Raw genomic sequence first — 14771 nt, forward strand, 5'->3', positions numbered from 1 at the left:
GCTTCCGAAGCATCACGGCCGAGGCGAAAACATACATTTATTTTTTTAGTTCATCCGTGAACTTGCATTTACGTTTCGGCATGGCTGCAGATGTCATGTGCTGTTGTAAACAATGCAACTAGTGGAGGCAGCAAGGTGCTCAGTGTTGCCAGATTGGAAATAGCGAAGTATCGTACCAAAGGCTCAAAAGGATCGTATCTGGAGGATAATTATTGTGCATCTGGCAACACTGAGAAGGCAGTTGACCAATGACAGTTGTCTCTACAGTCAGAGCTTGCGCAACAAGGTGGAACGTTAGGGAGATTCCCTTTCCAAAACTTGTAAGGGCGTAATAACTCGTTTGTGAAAGACCCAGTGAAACACAAATATCCGACGAGGCAAAATCGTTTTTGGAATCCCTGCCGGCTGCATTTTTTAGGTCTCGAAAAGAGGACATGTCCGGGTAAAAGAGGACGTCTGGTCACCCTAACATACAGACCATGACATATGGAAATATTCATAGTTTGAGAGTATAAAACAAAACAACATAAAATTGGTCACTGTACAAGGACTTGACGTGCTAATTGGGTGTGCTCAAGCCTCGGCGAGCACAACCATTGTTCTCTCACATAATATTATTATTCTTTTTCCACCCCTAAGGATTCCTCAATATTTGGACTCCATAGACAAAGTCGGTGTCAAAAGGTTCGTCTTGTTAACGATTCCGTTGCTAGTATTGGGATTTACGTTCCGTTTGACGGTTTAGGCTTGAATTAAGTTTTGTGGGAAAAAGTGACTTGTGTGCACAAAGGGAACTCAGTGCTAGCCTAACGTCACAACGTCAGCACACGTTAGCAACGACGCATAGATACGACGTGCATAGATGTGCTAGTAAGACTGTGCAGCAAGTATCGTGCCATACTAGCAGCATTTAAGCAAATCAAGACTTGAATGTACAGTAAGTAATGTCACATTAAATAATGTATTTATACTTAAGCTTGTGTGGTGCGTTGCTGTCTTCAATGCCACAGCCTGAACTTTATGTCAAAATAAATGTTTTTCATTTCCGGCGCATTCAAACAATCCCCTCAGTGAAGTTTGGCTAGCAACAGCTGCTAGGCTAGCTTGCTCGTAGCACAATTTACCGGGGTCAGCTTCTCCACGCAGGGCTCTAGACTGAGACCAAATGGTCGCATTTGGCATTGTTACTGACAATGATCGCTTCCAGAGAAGAAGCAAACTTCTTTTGAATTAGCCATTTCCCCCTAAATAAATGTCAAGCTTATTTACGTTTTTGCTGGCGTATTTTCAGTTAGCAGATGGTATTGTTTGAAACGTGATTTCATCTGAAATACTGCCGGTGACAACGTTGTTAGAATAGCTTGTTTCAAAGGGGGTTCAACTTGTTGCAAAGGGGTTTCTTAATGAATTAATGCAATATGTGTAGGCTAAATGCTTGAAAATATCACTAGGAGGGAATAAATTAAGGTGAAGTTTAAGTCATAGAGGTTAGGACCATTTTAACGCCGGATTGCCCAATATCTTTAGCCTGACGTTGTCATACTCATAATTCTAGTCAGAATATGAGTCTGATACCGCTCCATTGGGCTGTGAGTATGGGGCGTGTTTCAACCGAACCCGGAAAAAAATGCCTCTTCACTCAATTGGATAGACCTACAACCAATCAGAGCAACGTAGTATGTTGTTTGTTGAAAACAAATTCAACCCAAGCGCTCTTTGGTGATGTGGTTGATTACGTTACTGTTGATCATCTGTCCATCATCGTACAAAGCCCGCCCTGACAATTTGATTGGTCCGAACAGCTCTTGTTCGGACATAGTTTTTCCCCAACCGAGCGACCCCAGACCCAACTTCCCGACCAAATTATTTTGTGGGCAGGCTAAGTTTGGCTGGCCCCCAGGCTACAATATCTTCGTTTGATCCAACTTTTCAACTGAGGCTGCTTTTCCCCAACCGAGCGACCCCAGACCCAACTTCCCGACCAAATTATTTTGTGGGCAGGCTAAGTTTGGCTGGCCCCCAGGCTACAATATCTTCGTTTGATCCAACTTTTCAACTGAGGCTGCTTATCACTATTCCCTCTTGCAGGGGAAATGAGAAGACAACCATTTCATTCTACACTTCACTTTTTCTATTTTGAATTGTAAATGAGCAGCAACAAATGTATGCTTTTAAATCTATGCAATTTTAATCAATAATATCAGTATAATTTTTACAATATCAGTTGTAAAATTAAAGTTAATAAACTGTCCCATCTGCAACCGACGCAAGCAAGCACACCCTACAATTTCCCCAGAAATTGTACCCTCTCTAGTTTATATTGAAATTTGTTATTTCAAAGCTGCATACACTACTTTTAATCAAATCAAATAGTCAGAAAGATGAAAAGCGAGATGTAAGAAAACATAATTCCAATACTAACACGTATGATCTGGTCTTCTGAGCCAGTGAGTACCACTCTGCTATTCCTGGACGATTGAGCACACAGTACTGTGTCCTCATGTTGCAAACCAAAGAACTTCTCTATGGAGTCCATCTCTATGTTGAACATGTTCAATGTTTTATCACAACCTACAGACAGAGATGATTAGTAGAACACAATAAAAATGATAAAGACAGTGTAGATGCCAACTCATCTATGACCATTTCATCACCATCCATATTTTCTGATAGCATGTGTGAAGGAATGACATCTATACTGCTAATCAATGCCGCTACAACAATCACTATCCCATGTATATAAAATGTGTAATGCTTAATACTAAAACATATATCCAAATGTGATCAATTGTTATAATTAAGAACAGATGAACTTTTGCAACAGGATGCTTCTAGGTCTGTGGAGAGTAACCCATGTCATGTTGAATGTAACTTTTGGTGTGAGAAGGAATGCTGAAGGTCAGCACATTGACTGGGGAGGCTAAATGGTGGTGCCCAGAGATGGGTGTGAGCACAATGGGCCCCTCAGCTCTTTTGAGTAAAAAGTGTCAACATCAGGAGATAAGGAGACGCATTGGATGTGGAGGATGTAACTCCTCTGGCAGTTGGACGTCATCAGACCAACTGGTCTGTCCCCCCACTGGACATTGTGTCCTCCCATTGGATATTCTGCCCACCTTTGGATGCCCCCTTCCCTTGGACATCATCTGCCCCCCTTTCCCTGACATCATCAGATCCTTGGACTGCCCACCCTGGGTGACCACGAGTGCCCTTGACACTTGATAGGATGACCACATTCCTTCCCCATTGTCTTCTGACCAATCATCTAACAAACACCTCTCTCTCATGAGAGGTACAAGACCTGTCTCCCCGGGACAGGTAAACAGAATTTGGACTGGGCAGAACTCTCTTTCTCTCTGTCAAGACTATTCTCACAAAGGCCTTTGTCTACTCTACTCTATGAAGCGAGACTGGTAACATTGACTGGTATCGCCAGCGATACATTGAGACACCATATTGTATTGTATTCATTGTTTGATTGCATCATTTCTTATCAATAAACTACAAATAACTTGGTCTGGCATTTAACCTTGTATCCTTCTCCTCCCGATTTGAACCTCAACACATGGAAACTCTTAATTTCTACCTCATGTGTTGATAATACTACAGTACAGGTGTGATACCTGTAGACATCATACCTGCAAATAGTGTCCTCTCATCCTCAGCAAGGGAGAGAAAGGAGACATTGACGCTAAACTCTGTGACAGACTGTCTCCCAGTGCTGGAAACCTATAAAAAGGGTATCAGAACATTAAATACAATATATAATACAGTGTATTTAATGATTTTTTGATACTACATTTAAAAGCCTATCATTTGGTATACACCATAACAAAGGGCTAAACAAAATCCTGGGTCTTTCTACTGGTGGTGCAATTGAAATATTTCAGACTACATATTTCAGGTGTCTATACCTGATAGAGAAAGCCGTCTTTAGATACTATAAGAAGTCGGTCACATTGTGGCATTGTAAGGGTACAGTTCAGGTTTATACTTGGTGCAGAATATCCTAAATTAGTTTCCACCATCTTCGTTCCAGTAGATGGGCAAATAAATGTGACAAGTCCTTCGTCTGATAGGGACACAACTGTTCCATTTAAAACACCAAGAATGACTGACTTTGGATTTATAACATTAAAGGCAGGCTCTCCTGAATCTAGGTGCCATGCTTTCATCTGAAATAAATATAGTGAAATGACAATTGTTAGTTTCAACAGTTTAAATAAATCCCTTTACACATTGCTGAGAATAATTGATTCTTCATAAGGACATTCTACATTGTATTAATAAAGGTAGACAAACACAACAAAACTAGTTGTTTTCTCTCTGACAGGACATTCAGCACAGATACTCTAGATCAATATAAGGTATTCATTTCTATCTGTCATACTTGGTCTCTTGTTTGTACAAAAACAAGTTCCTTCTCCTCGGACAGAAGGATGTGTGGAATTGTAGGCAAAGGCTTATTGGGTGCAGCTTCTTTGACACAAAAAATCTGCCTGCCGCTCAACACGCTCCACCTCCCCAGTGTCCCATCAGAAGCCAGCGATACACACTGAGTGCCTTTTTTAATTAATTTGACACACAAAATTGCAGCTGTGGAGTACAGACACACAAACAAAAAACAGCAATCCACACCATAATATTTCACAGAGGACACCAATTAAATCTGGTAGGCTACTGACAAGGACACTTTAACATTCTAAAATGTCTAATTATAAGTCATGCAGTATGACTACCTATACTGAACATGTTTTAAACAAATTTTTTAATGTGTATTTGTCACCTGTGTGGCTGACTAGAGTTTGTATGACTTCAAGCTCATTCAGGTCCCAGATGATCATCTTCCCATCTTCTGAGCCTGCCACCAATACACCAGTCTCAAGACAAATATCAAGAGCGGTGACCCCTTTTGTTGAAAGAGAGACCTTTACTGACATTTACTTTGATGATTAATTAATTCATCAATGTTAGGTCTTATGTATTCTCTTAACAAGATCTCCATTTGATAATGCCAAAGAGTCAATATGATAATCATATTACAGTGCACTGGTTTTCTACATCAAAGCGAAAAAAAAAAAACTTGAACATCCAAAATTAGCAAATAGTATATATTCAAAGTAATAATGAAAATTCTTACAACCTCTTTGGAAACCAGCAAGTGTTGCCTTTAGTGGCCCTCCTGGAGACTGGAAAAAACTGCACTGTGGAGCCAGGGTGGGGTCTGGACATGTTGTTAGCCAGGCTTGACACTGGGAGCAGAGCCGTCCAATTAGCGATGGGTGCAACTCAGTTAATGAGTGGAGCCTGGCATTCAGCTCAATATAAAAAAGGGAAGGGTCTTTCGAGATTTAAACAGTTGGAGAAAGATGGTTGGGAAAACAACATTAACCAAAAGTAACAGTTTGTGGCTTTGATCTATACTGTTTATTAATTTGTCAATTTTAAAGACCAAAAAAAAAGAGTTAATTTTGTTGCAATCAAATCTCATTATTACGCCAAATACTCAATAATGGTAAAAAAAAAGAAGCATAACAATGGTACATCATGCCTACTGTAACTGCTATCCTGTTGACGTTAGTTGTCCAAAGCACTGGATCTACTAGCTACCAGCCAGTTAGCTAAATACTTTGTCAGCTTTGTTTTCCCTGTATTTGTGCTGTTGCTGAGCTAGTTTCATGGTAGGACTGAGCTTATTAACAGGAGAAGCAACTAGCTGGTTTTTCCTAGCCTGGCTCTGCCCTCCTACGTACTTCCGCTCAATTTTGATTTTGCTTCTGTACTAGGTCTGGGATTTCGGTGTATTAGTCGGTTTTCAGATTTTTTGTAGGTCCAATCAGCAAACAGAGGGAGCTACTTTTCAACTTCAATGATTATTATCTTCCAAAATGTCTGGTTTGTAATGTAGGGTTTTGGTGTCGCTTCTGCTTGTGTAGGTTTTGCCAGCTCATCTATCTCGCTCTCTGTTAATAGATGTCTACTGTTTAGAAAAAATAGACTAATATGTTGGCTGGACATCCAGCGCCATCATCAATCTGTGTTTTTTTTTGTTTTTTTTTCATTGATAGGATATAACCTAGTTTTATCGGGGTATACACATGGTTTGTCCGTTTGCTACCAGCATAGTGAAGTTCGGTCTGTAGCTTAAGTGATATAGCCTATAACTAATGTTGTAATATCTTAACATGTTTGTTGATCCAAATATAAAAGTTGTATCTCATATTTTCGCAAGCGGCTTGCAAAAAAAGTGGACCACCTGCCGAAACGATCGCTGCAGAGCTCGAGCCGATCATGGCGCTTCGCAGCCAGTGTGCCCAGGTGTTAGTCGGTGAATATTTCATTCGAACATTTGTTGTCTAGCCCTTCAATCATTCAGCTTAATTGACTTTTTATAGCCTATAGGATGTCACACACATTGCGGATTGGACTGCATTTGGTCTATAAATGCGTAGCCCGACATTATCAACATTCTATAGTCAGCTGACTGACTGCATCATTGTAACACACAGGGACATCATAAACCTTCGATGGTTTGATGGATCCAGTTATCCTGGCAAAACATGTTTATTCTTATTTATTAAATTATTGGACAAGGTCCAAGTATTGCAAAAATGAAAGCGAAGCGTAATTAGTTTGGAAATTCTAAGCAATACTCTTACTTGATGGGCGACATGTTGATGCTTAGCCTATTCAATTTAACAACTTTCGGAATGACAATACATAATTCTACATATTTCGGACATATTATGCAGTGGATAATATGTCCAAAATATTATCATACTGGTTGAGAACGTGTATTTTGGTTTTATGTAGGCTATTACTGTAACATTGGGATTCCAGTTTCAAGTGTAGATGGCGGGTTACGCAAGGGCAGTAGCGCATATAAAACTAAAGTTGCATTTGACAAATCAAGTCGGCAGCCTATCTACTAGAACTAGCCTGACAGATACGTTTTGTTCCCTTTACATCTATGGACTAAATTGAATCTTGGGTATTGTATTGTGCACAAGATGTATTTTTTGGAGCTCGTAACCCTTGAATGCATCTTTCAGGCTGTTTGAAAGATGCGATCCCATCCTCCCTAATGAGCGATCGCCTTTCAACGGTGGCTAGCTTACTCAAATCCAGTTACCCAACATTCCAAGCATTCCTTTCTGATAGGCCTACTTACAGCTCAAGAATGAATTTCCTTTAGCTTATTATTATGTTCACGCACTCTTTGTACAAAATATGGCTGTTCGTTGTAGCCAGATTGCAGGTTGTAAAATGCTCATTTACACCTCTCGATATTTCAGAAATGCTATTGTAAGATGTTTGAGTGGGCTGCTATAATGTTAAGCAGAAATTAGAAAAGGGGGACTTTGATTGTGAAGGAGGAAGTCGTTTGCGAGTGGAGACAATAAAGATTGCCTGGCCGAATCGAGGAGTCACAGAGCCCTGTAGTCTGTCCGTGTCTCTAATTATTATAAATTATAAGCCTTCAAGAAGGATCGGTTACGCTATGTAAATCCAATGATCATAACAGCCCCCCCATGCCGTCATCTACTTTTATTGTGTATTTTCCTTGTAGGCCTAACTGTCATTTAATGGACAAAGGTCAGAGGTGAAGAATGAATAATCTTTTTTATTATGCCTTTTATTATGCCTACCTTATTTTATTCATACATGGATAAGCCTACCATTTGCTAAATAGTTGCAAACTATCAAAGTCATATTCGTTTCGCTTGTGTGAATATGGAAAATGCATTTATTTATTTTACAGTTACTAGTTACATTTCTTGTAAAGTAACTAGTTATGTTACTTAGTTACTTGCTGTAGAGAGTAAGGCGTTAAGTTACTTTTGTGTTACATTAAGAAAAGTATTTTATTTCTAAGACAATTCACCTTGGTCACTCTTATGCCCAGAAGGCACATTTAATGGGTTGACCTCAGCAATAGTACATATTGTACTGAATATTCAGTGTCACTCGCATATAATATGATCAATCCTCATTATACAGCAAGACGGATCAAGGTAATAATCCACCATAATGAAAAGCAATATTTGCATGAAGTTCTTGAATCAAGAAACTCTTTAACCCTTGTGTTCTCCTCGGGTCGTTCTGACCCATCAGTCATTGTGACCCACCGTCGTATTGCGACAACTTTACCGCATACAAAAACAAAGTGAAGCATTTTCTTTTAACCGTCGGGCTGTCTCAGACCCCCCACATTGCGAAGGTTAAAAGAAAAGTATTTTTATTTGGTTTTGTATTGGGTAAAATTGGGTAAACACAATGATGGTTCGTTATGAACCTTTGGGTCATGTGACCCGAAGGCAGCACGAGGGTTAATCAATAAATATATATATATCAATAATATATTGTTCTGGGAGTACAACGGCACTTAGGAATGCTTGGCTGGACCTGATGTTAGTTTCCTCCAGGATCACAATGACTCGTATTGAGAGACTTGTTGCTCTTGTTGGTTAGTTCAAACGGTTTCAAATTATTGTACTCGCTGTGAAATATTTTACTGTTGATTGTTTTTTCTACAGGTACACTCTTGCTCTCTTGTGGGGAGTTTCATGTTGTTCAATTGTGACTTGTTTAACTGCATGCTCTTATGGTTCTTCCCTTTGGCACTTATTTGGTTTTCCACAGTGTATGCTTCTTTGAATCTTTATTCAACTTCTTCTATTTCTTCCAAGACACCTTTCAGCGCCTTCAAATCTTCAGCTATTAAAACCGTTCAGCTATCAAAAAATTCAGCAGTTTCAGGCCATGGGTGCTGTGACTTTTCAGCTTTGTACCTCTTATGCTTGAATTAATATAAATCAATATTCATAATATTTTTAACATGGGTTTCCAATGGAGTTTTCTTTCAAATCCTCTCAAACTTCTTTAAACTTCTTCAACTTCCAAATCCTTCTTCTTCCTCAATATTTCAGCTAGAGCCACCATTTAAACTTTAAATGTTGACAAAACCCTAAACTATTTTTTAATAATTCAGCTTTTTGATATCTATTCAACTTTTTTCAATATCACTGATTATGTTTCATGACTTTTTCAAGCCGTTTCTGAGATTTACATGGGTGTTTACGTGAAACGACTGAAACGCTTAGAGCGGAGGGAAGCTTCGGATGTCGTTGAAAAAATATTTCTAGTTTGCCAGCATTGCCACAATTTTCGCTCTTCATGCTTCGTTTTTGGATCAATAGATAGCTAATGTTGTGCTGGTCGTAGACAGTTGTCTGTTGAATCCAACAGACGTACACATTTGTTCAGAGCCCCACGAAAGCGAGACAAAGTCCAACTCTCGCCCCATAGAGACCAATGCAAATCTGGTGACAAAATCGTCAGAGAAAGCGAAAAGAACAAGATTTTGAAACTGCCGGTAGAGTCGTATTTCTGGATTGGACGTATAGTTTTGCGTCTAGGTCAACTTGTTTGAGGTGTGGATGCTAGGTAAATGTTCGTTTTTCTCTCTGCCTAGCTCGTTAGCCATCACAGCTGCGCAATCACCGTGGCAACCAAACAAACACGCACCAGGAAAGCAAAAGGAACACGTTTTTCGAAACTGCAGGTAGAGTCGTATTTCTGACTGCACAGACATATAAAGAATATCTCTGGTTTAGGCAGAGTCTTGGGTCTCGGAAAATATACTTATTTTTTTAATTGGACGTATAGTTTTGCGTCTAGGTTAACTTGTTTGAGGTGTGGATTCTAGCTACATTAGTTATTCTCTCTGCCCAGCTCGTTAGCGATCACAGCTGCTCCATCGCTCTGGCAACCAAACAAACACGCACCAGGAAAGCAGAAGGAACACGTTTTTGAAACTGCAGGTAGAGTCGTATTTCTGACTGCACAGACATATAAAGAATATATCTGGTTTCGGCAGAGTCTTGGGTCTCGGAAAATATCCTTATTTTTTGGATTGGACGTACAGTTTTGCGTCTAGGTTAACTTGTTTGAGGTGTGGATTCTAGCTACATTTCTGTTATTCTCTGCCCTCAGCGCGTTAGCAATCATAGCTACACCATCACCATGGCAACGACAGACACGCACCACTCAGTCTCTCACACAGGTGATTGGTGCGTTTACTTGACCATGAGAAACCCGATTACTAGCAATTGTCGGTTTATGCCAATAATACGATTACTCTGTTTACATGTGTAATTAGTTATGCGATTACTCAATAAACGCGTCTACATGATTCTTTTTATTAATCGTTGTATGCTCCACGGACAAACCTTGCACCATCATCCTTCTGCAACAAAGTGTCGCCGTGTCTTCCTGTATCGGCCCTACTACTGTATGTTTCATTCAATCAACACATTGAATCCTACTAAGAAAGCTGAGTAAACGCACTCAATGATAGGCTACAGCTATTACTACCCCAACTATAATTTCAGCTGTTAAAACTATAATATTCTTGTTATGACTAGCTAGCCTACTTCTTCTGTTTAACAGTTCAGCTTTCAGCTGCTCCCGCATTGTAGGCTATTTAAGCTCTTAGCTTTGTTAGATGATGCAGTTCAGCTTCTACACTCCCTCTTTTGTGTGAATCACACATTTTTAAAATTAATTTCAGCTTTCAGCTTGTGGGTATTTTCTCATTTCTGTATTTTCATCCATTTTTTTTTTCAGATTTCAGCATTCCAACGCATTTTCAGCAGGAAATGCCTTTTCTAGTTCTTCTTATTCTATTTCTTCCGGCACGTTTCAGCGCCTTTAAATCTTCAGCTATTAAAACCGTTCAGCTATCAAAAAATTCAGCAGTTTCAGGCCATTCCTGCTATGACTTTTCAGCTTTGTACCTCTTATGCTTGAACTAATATAAATCAATATTCATAATATTTTTAACATGGTTTTCCAATGGAGTTTACTTTCAAATCCTCTCAAACTTCTTAAAACTTCTTCAACTTCCAAATCCTTCTTCTTCCTCAATCTTTCAGCTAGAGCCACCATTTAAACTTTAAAATGTTGACAAACCCCTAAACTATTTTTAAATAATTCAGCTTTTTGATATCTATTCAACTTTTTTCAATATCACTGATTATGTTTCATGACTTTTTCAAGCCGTTTCTGAGATTTACATGGGTGTGTACGTGAAACCCTAGAGTGCAGACTGAAACGCTTAGAGTGGAGGGCAGTTTCGGATGTCGTTGAAAAAATATTTCTAGTTTGCCAGCATTGCCACAATTTTTGCTCTTCATGCTTCATTTTTGGATCAATAGATAGCTAATTTTGTGCTGGTCGTAGACAGTTGTCAGTTGAATCCAACAGACGTACACATTTGTTAAGAGCCCCACGAAAGCGAGACAAAGTCCAACTCTCGCCCCATAGAGACCAATGCAAATCTGGTGACAAAATCGTCAGAGAAAGCAAAAAGAACAAGATTTTGAAACTGCAGGTAGAGTCATATTTCTGACTGCACAGACATATAAAGAATATCTCTGGTTTCGGCAGAGTCTTGGGTCTCGGAAAATATCCTTATTTTTTGGATTGGACGTACAGTTTTGCGTCTAGGTTAACTTGTTTGAGGTGTGGATTCTAGCTACATTTCTGTTATTCTCTGCCCTCAGCGCGTTAGCAATCATAGCTGCACCATCACTGTGGCAACGACAGACACGCACCACTCAGTCTCTCACACAGGCGTTTACTTGACCATGAGAAACCCAATTACTAGAAATTGTCGGTTTATGCCAATTATACGATTACTCCGTTTACATGTGTAATTAGTTATGCGATTACTCAATAAACGCGTCTACATGATTCTTTTTTATTAATCGTTGTATGCTCCACGGACATAACTTGCACCATCATCCTTCTGCAACAAAGTGTCGCCGTGTCTTCCTGTATCGGCCCTACTGCTGTATGTTTCATTCCATCAACACATTGAATCCTACTAAGAAAGCCGAGTAAACGCACTCAATGGTAGGCTACATCTGCTACTGCTGTTACTATCCCAACTATAATTTCAGCTGTTAAAACGATAAGGGCCGGGTTTCCCAGATTCGTTAAGAAGCTCTTAACGCTAAGAGCTTCTTAAGAGCGTTCTAAGAACTCTCTAGAACGCTCTTAGAACGCTCCTAAGAAGCTCTTAGCGTTAAGAGCTTCTTAACGAATCTGGGAAACCCGGACAATATTCTTGTTACGACTAGCTAGCCTACTTCTTCTGTTTAACAGTTCAGCTTTCAGCTTCTCCCGCATTGTAGGCTATTTTAGCTCTTAGCTTTGTTAGATGATGCAGTTCAGCTTCCACACTGCCTCTTTTGTGTGACTCACACATTTTTGAAATTCATTTCAGCTTTCAGCTTGCGGGTATTTTCTCATTTATCACTTTTATACTTTTTAAAATATCAAGGTTTTTGTGCAAATTATTCTCCCTTTAAAAGTAATGGTAAATCCTTTCAAATCATTGTTGGAATGCTGCTCCAGCCCCTTTCAAAAATACCTTTCGGTTGCTTTGAAGCTTCAGCTTATAACTTTCTACTAAATTTTCACTATTTTCAGCTTTTTTAGCATGGTCAGCTATCCCCATTCAGGTTTTCAGCATTCTCACTGCTGTTTCGCAGGAACAGCCTTTTCTAGTTTTGGGTGTGCTTTGCCTTCGGCAAGGGCACAACCTTTGTTCTCTCACATATATATTATTATTATTCTTTTTGCCCCCCTAAAACTCAGTCAATATTTGGCCTACATAGACAACCTAGGTGTCAAATGTTTTGTCCTGGTACCGATTGAGTTGCTTGTATTGGGATTTACGTTCTGTTGCACGGTTTAAGTAGAAATTACATTTTTGTGTCGAAAAGTGAAGCTAACGGTGGCTAACTTGCTAACCACAGTCAATGACGCTACTTACGTCACTAACGTCACGAAAACTCGCGTGACTACCTCTAGCAGAATATTAGTTTAGCAGCTCGTTAACTTCTGGGAGATAGCTAGGCTAACTATAGCTTTACTGCAAGGCAGCTGCAGAAACGCCACAAGCAAAGAGGCCAGGTGATAACTATTTACTAATTTTACTTTGTGATATGACACACAATTGTGATGTGTAATGTACAATATAAGCTGATATTATTAAGGAAGTACATCTACTTTCGGAAACAGTAGTCTACTATTTCACTGAAGTATTAGCATCATGACATTAGCCTGTGTTGCCCGGGCAACACATACTACAGTGGTCTATGATGTAGCGTTATCTGTTTTCAATCGTTAAAATAAACATTCCTCACATATACATTTTCGTTGTAGGATTTATTCTGACATTAGTAAACGATTTGTTGCTGAAATTACCATTACCTGTGGTTTCAAACCAGTGTTGCTCACTGCAACGCTGTAGCCTACGCGAGACACTACAAAAACATCTACACAGCTGTAGGAAGTCAAACGGCGACAGAACATGTTCGGCACTCCCCTTACTTAAATCAAAAGTCTATCTAACTACTAACCTGAACTTCATTGCCACAGCCTAAACGTTGTCAATCTGTTCATGAAAATGTTACTGACAATGATCGCTACCAGTGAGCTTTTTATGAATGAGCGATTTTCCACTAAATAAATGTCAAGCTTATTTACGTTTTGGGGGGCATATTTTCCGTTAGCAGATGGTACTGTTTGAATCGCGATTCCATCTTCTACTGCCGGGCAACGTCGTAGAATAATCTTCAAAGGGGGTTCTTTATTAATGAATGAATGCAAAGAGTAGGCTAAATGCCTGAAAATATCATGAGAAGGGAAAAACTTAAAATGACGTTTAAATCATAGAGATTAGGTCAATTTTTACACCGGTCTGCCCAATTTATTCGTTTTGTTTCAACGATGAGGCTGCCTCTTGCAGGGGAAATGAGAAGACATCTATTTCATTCTACACTTCACTCGTATTTTCAGTTGTAAATGAGCAGCAAAAAAAAATGCTTTTAAATCTATGTAATCTTTATAAATAAAAAGTATGCATTTTTATATAAAATATACAGAAATATCAGTTGTAAAAATGTCATTCAAAAACGGACCCCTGTGCAACCGACGCAAGCAAGCACGCCCTACAATTTCCCCAGAAATTGTACCCTCTCTAGTTATTATTTATTTTCCCACCCCTAAGGATCAGTCAATATTTGGACAACGTAGGTGTCAAAAGTTTCGTCTTGCTAGCGATTGAGTTGCTTGTATTTTTATTTACCTTCCGTTGCACAGTTTAGGTGGTTACAACGTTTTTGTGGCAAAAAGTGTCTTCTGTCAACGAAGGGTACTCAGTGCTAGCCTTCGTCCCTACGTCAGCACACGTTAGCAACGACGCATGGATACAACGTGATAGAGACGTTCTAGCACGCAAATTGGAGCTTAGATTATGAGTGAAAAATACCACCCCCAATAATTCCCAACCATTGGACTTTGTTGAGAAAGCAATTTCGAGTGGAACTGCCTTCTCGGATTTTTGATTTAGGTCGTGAAAGTCTTTGTAATTTGAGCGAGTGCGGGTCGCCCGTGAGACCGCCTAGTCTTTTAGGCGGCAGCCATGCTAGAAAGCGTCATAGTAGTATTTTCGTAATTTTATAGTTCAATTTTACACGAAAAAACAGAAAGAGGGAAATGTTATGACGATATGACTATTGTGAAGAAAGCCAGGTGGTGAGATTTTAAAAACTTTGATTTGTTTGCTACGTGAGAGCCCCGTCAGCCTCCATGGACGATTGCGGCAGCTGTTGTCGATATGCGTCTGATGAGTATTTTCTTAATTTCGTACCAGGGTCAATTCTACATCAAAAGGGAGAACAGTGTTTTAAACATAT

At 39.5% G+C, this 14771-nt stretch overlaps 1 protein-coding gene across 1 annotated transcript in view; it reads right to left on the reverse strand.

Annotated features, from left to right (window-relative positions):
• nwd1 (NACHT and WD repeat domain containing 1) overlaps positions 1-14771 on the reverse strand; it is a 138409-nt gene that overhangs the window by 49542 nt on the left and 74096 nt on the right. Inside the window, exons 9-14 of the mRNA XM_062452661.1 lie at positions 5144-5341; positions 4787-4909; positions 4391-4596; positions 3915-4175; positions 3639-3729; positions 2423-2571 (exon numbers count right to left, since the gene is read on the reverse strand). Coding sequence (XP_062308645.1) covers positions 2423-2571; positions 3639-3729; positions 3915-4175; positions 4391-4596; positions 4787-4909; positions 5144-5341 — 1028 coding nt within the window. The remainder of the gene's footprint in view (positions 1-2422; positions 2572-3638; positions 3730-3914; positions 4176-4390; positions 4597-4786; positions 4910-5143; positions 5342-14771) is intronic.

The sequence above is a fragment of the Osmerus eperlanus genome, chromosome 26, assembly GCF_963692335.1.
Source record: "Osmerus eperlanus chromosome 26, fOsmEpe2.1, whole genome shotgun sequence".
Classification (NCBI taxonomy): Eukaryota; Metazoa; Chordata; class Actinopteri; order Osmeriformes; family Osmeridae; genus Osmerus; species Osmerus eperlanus.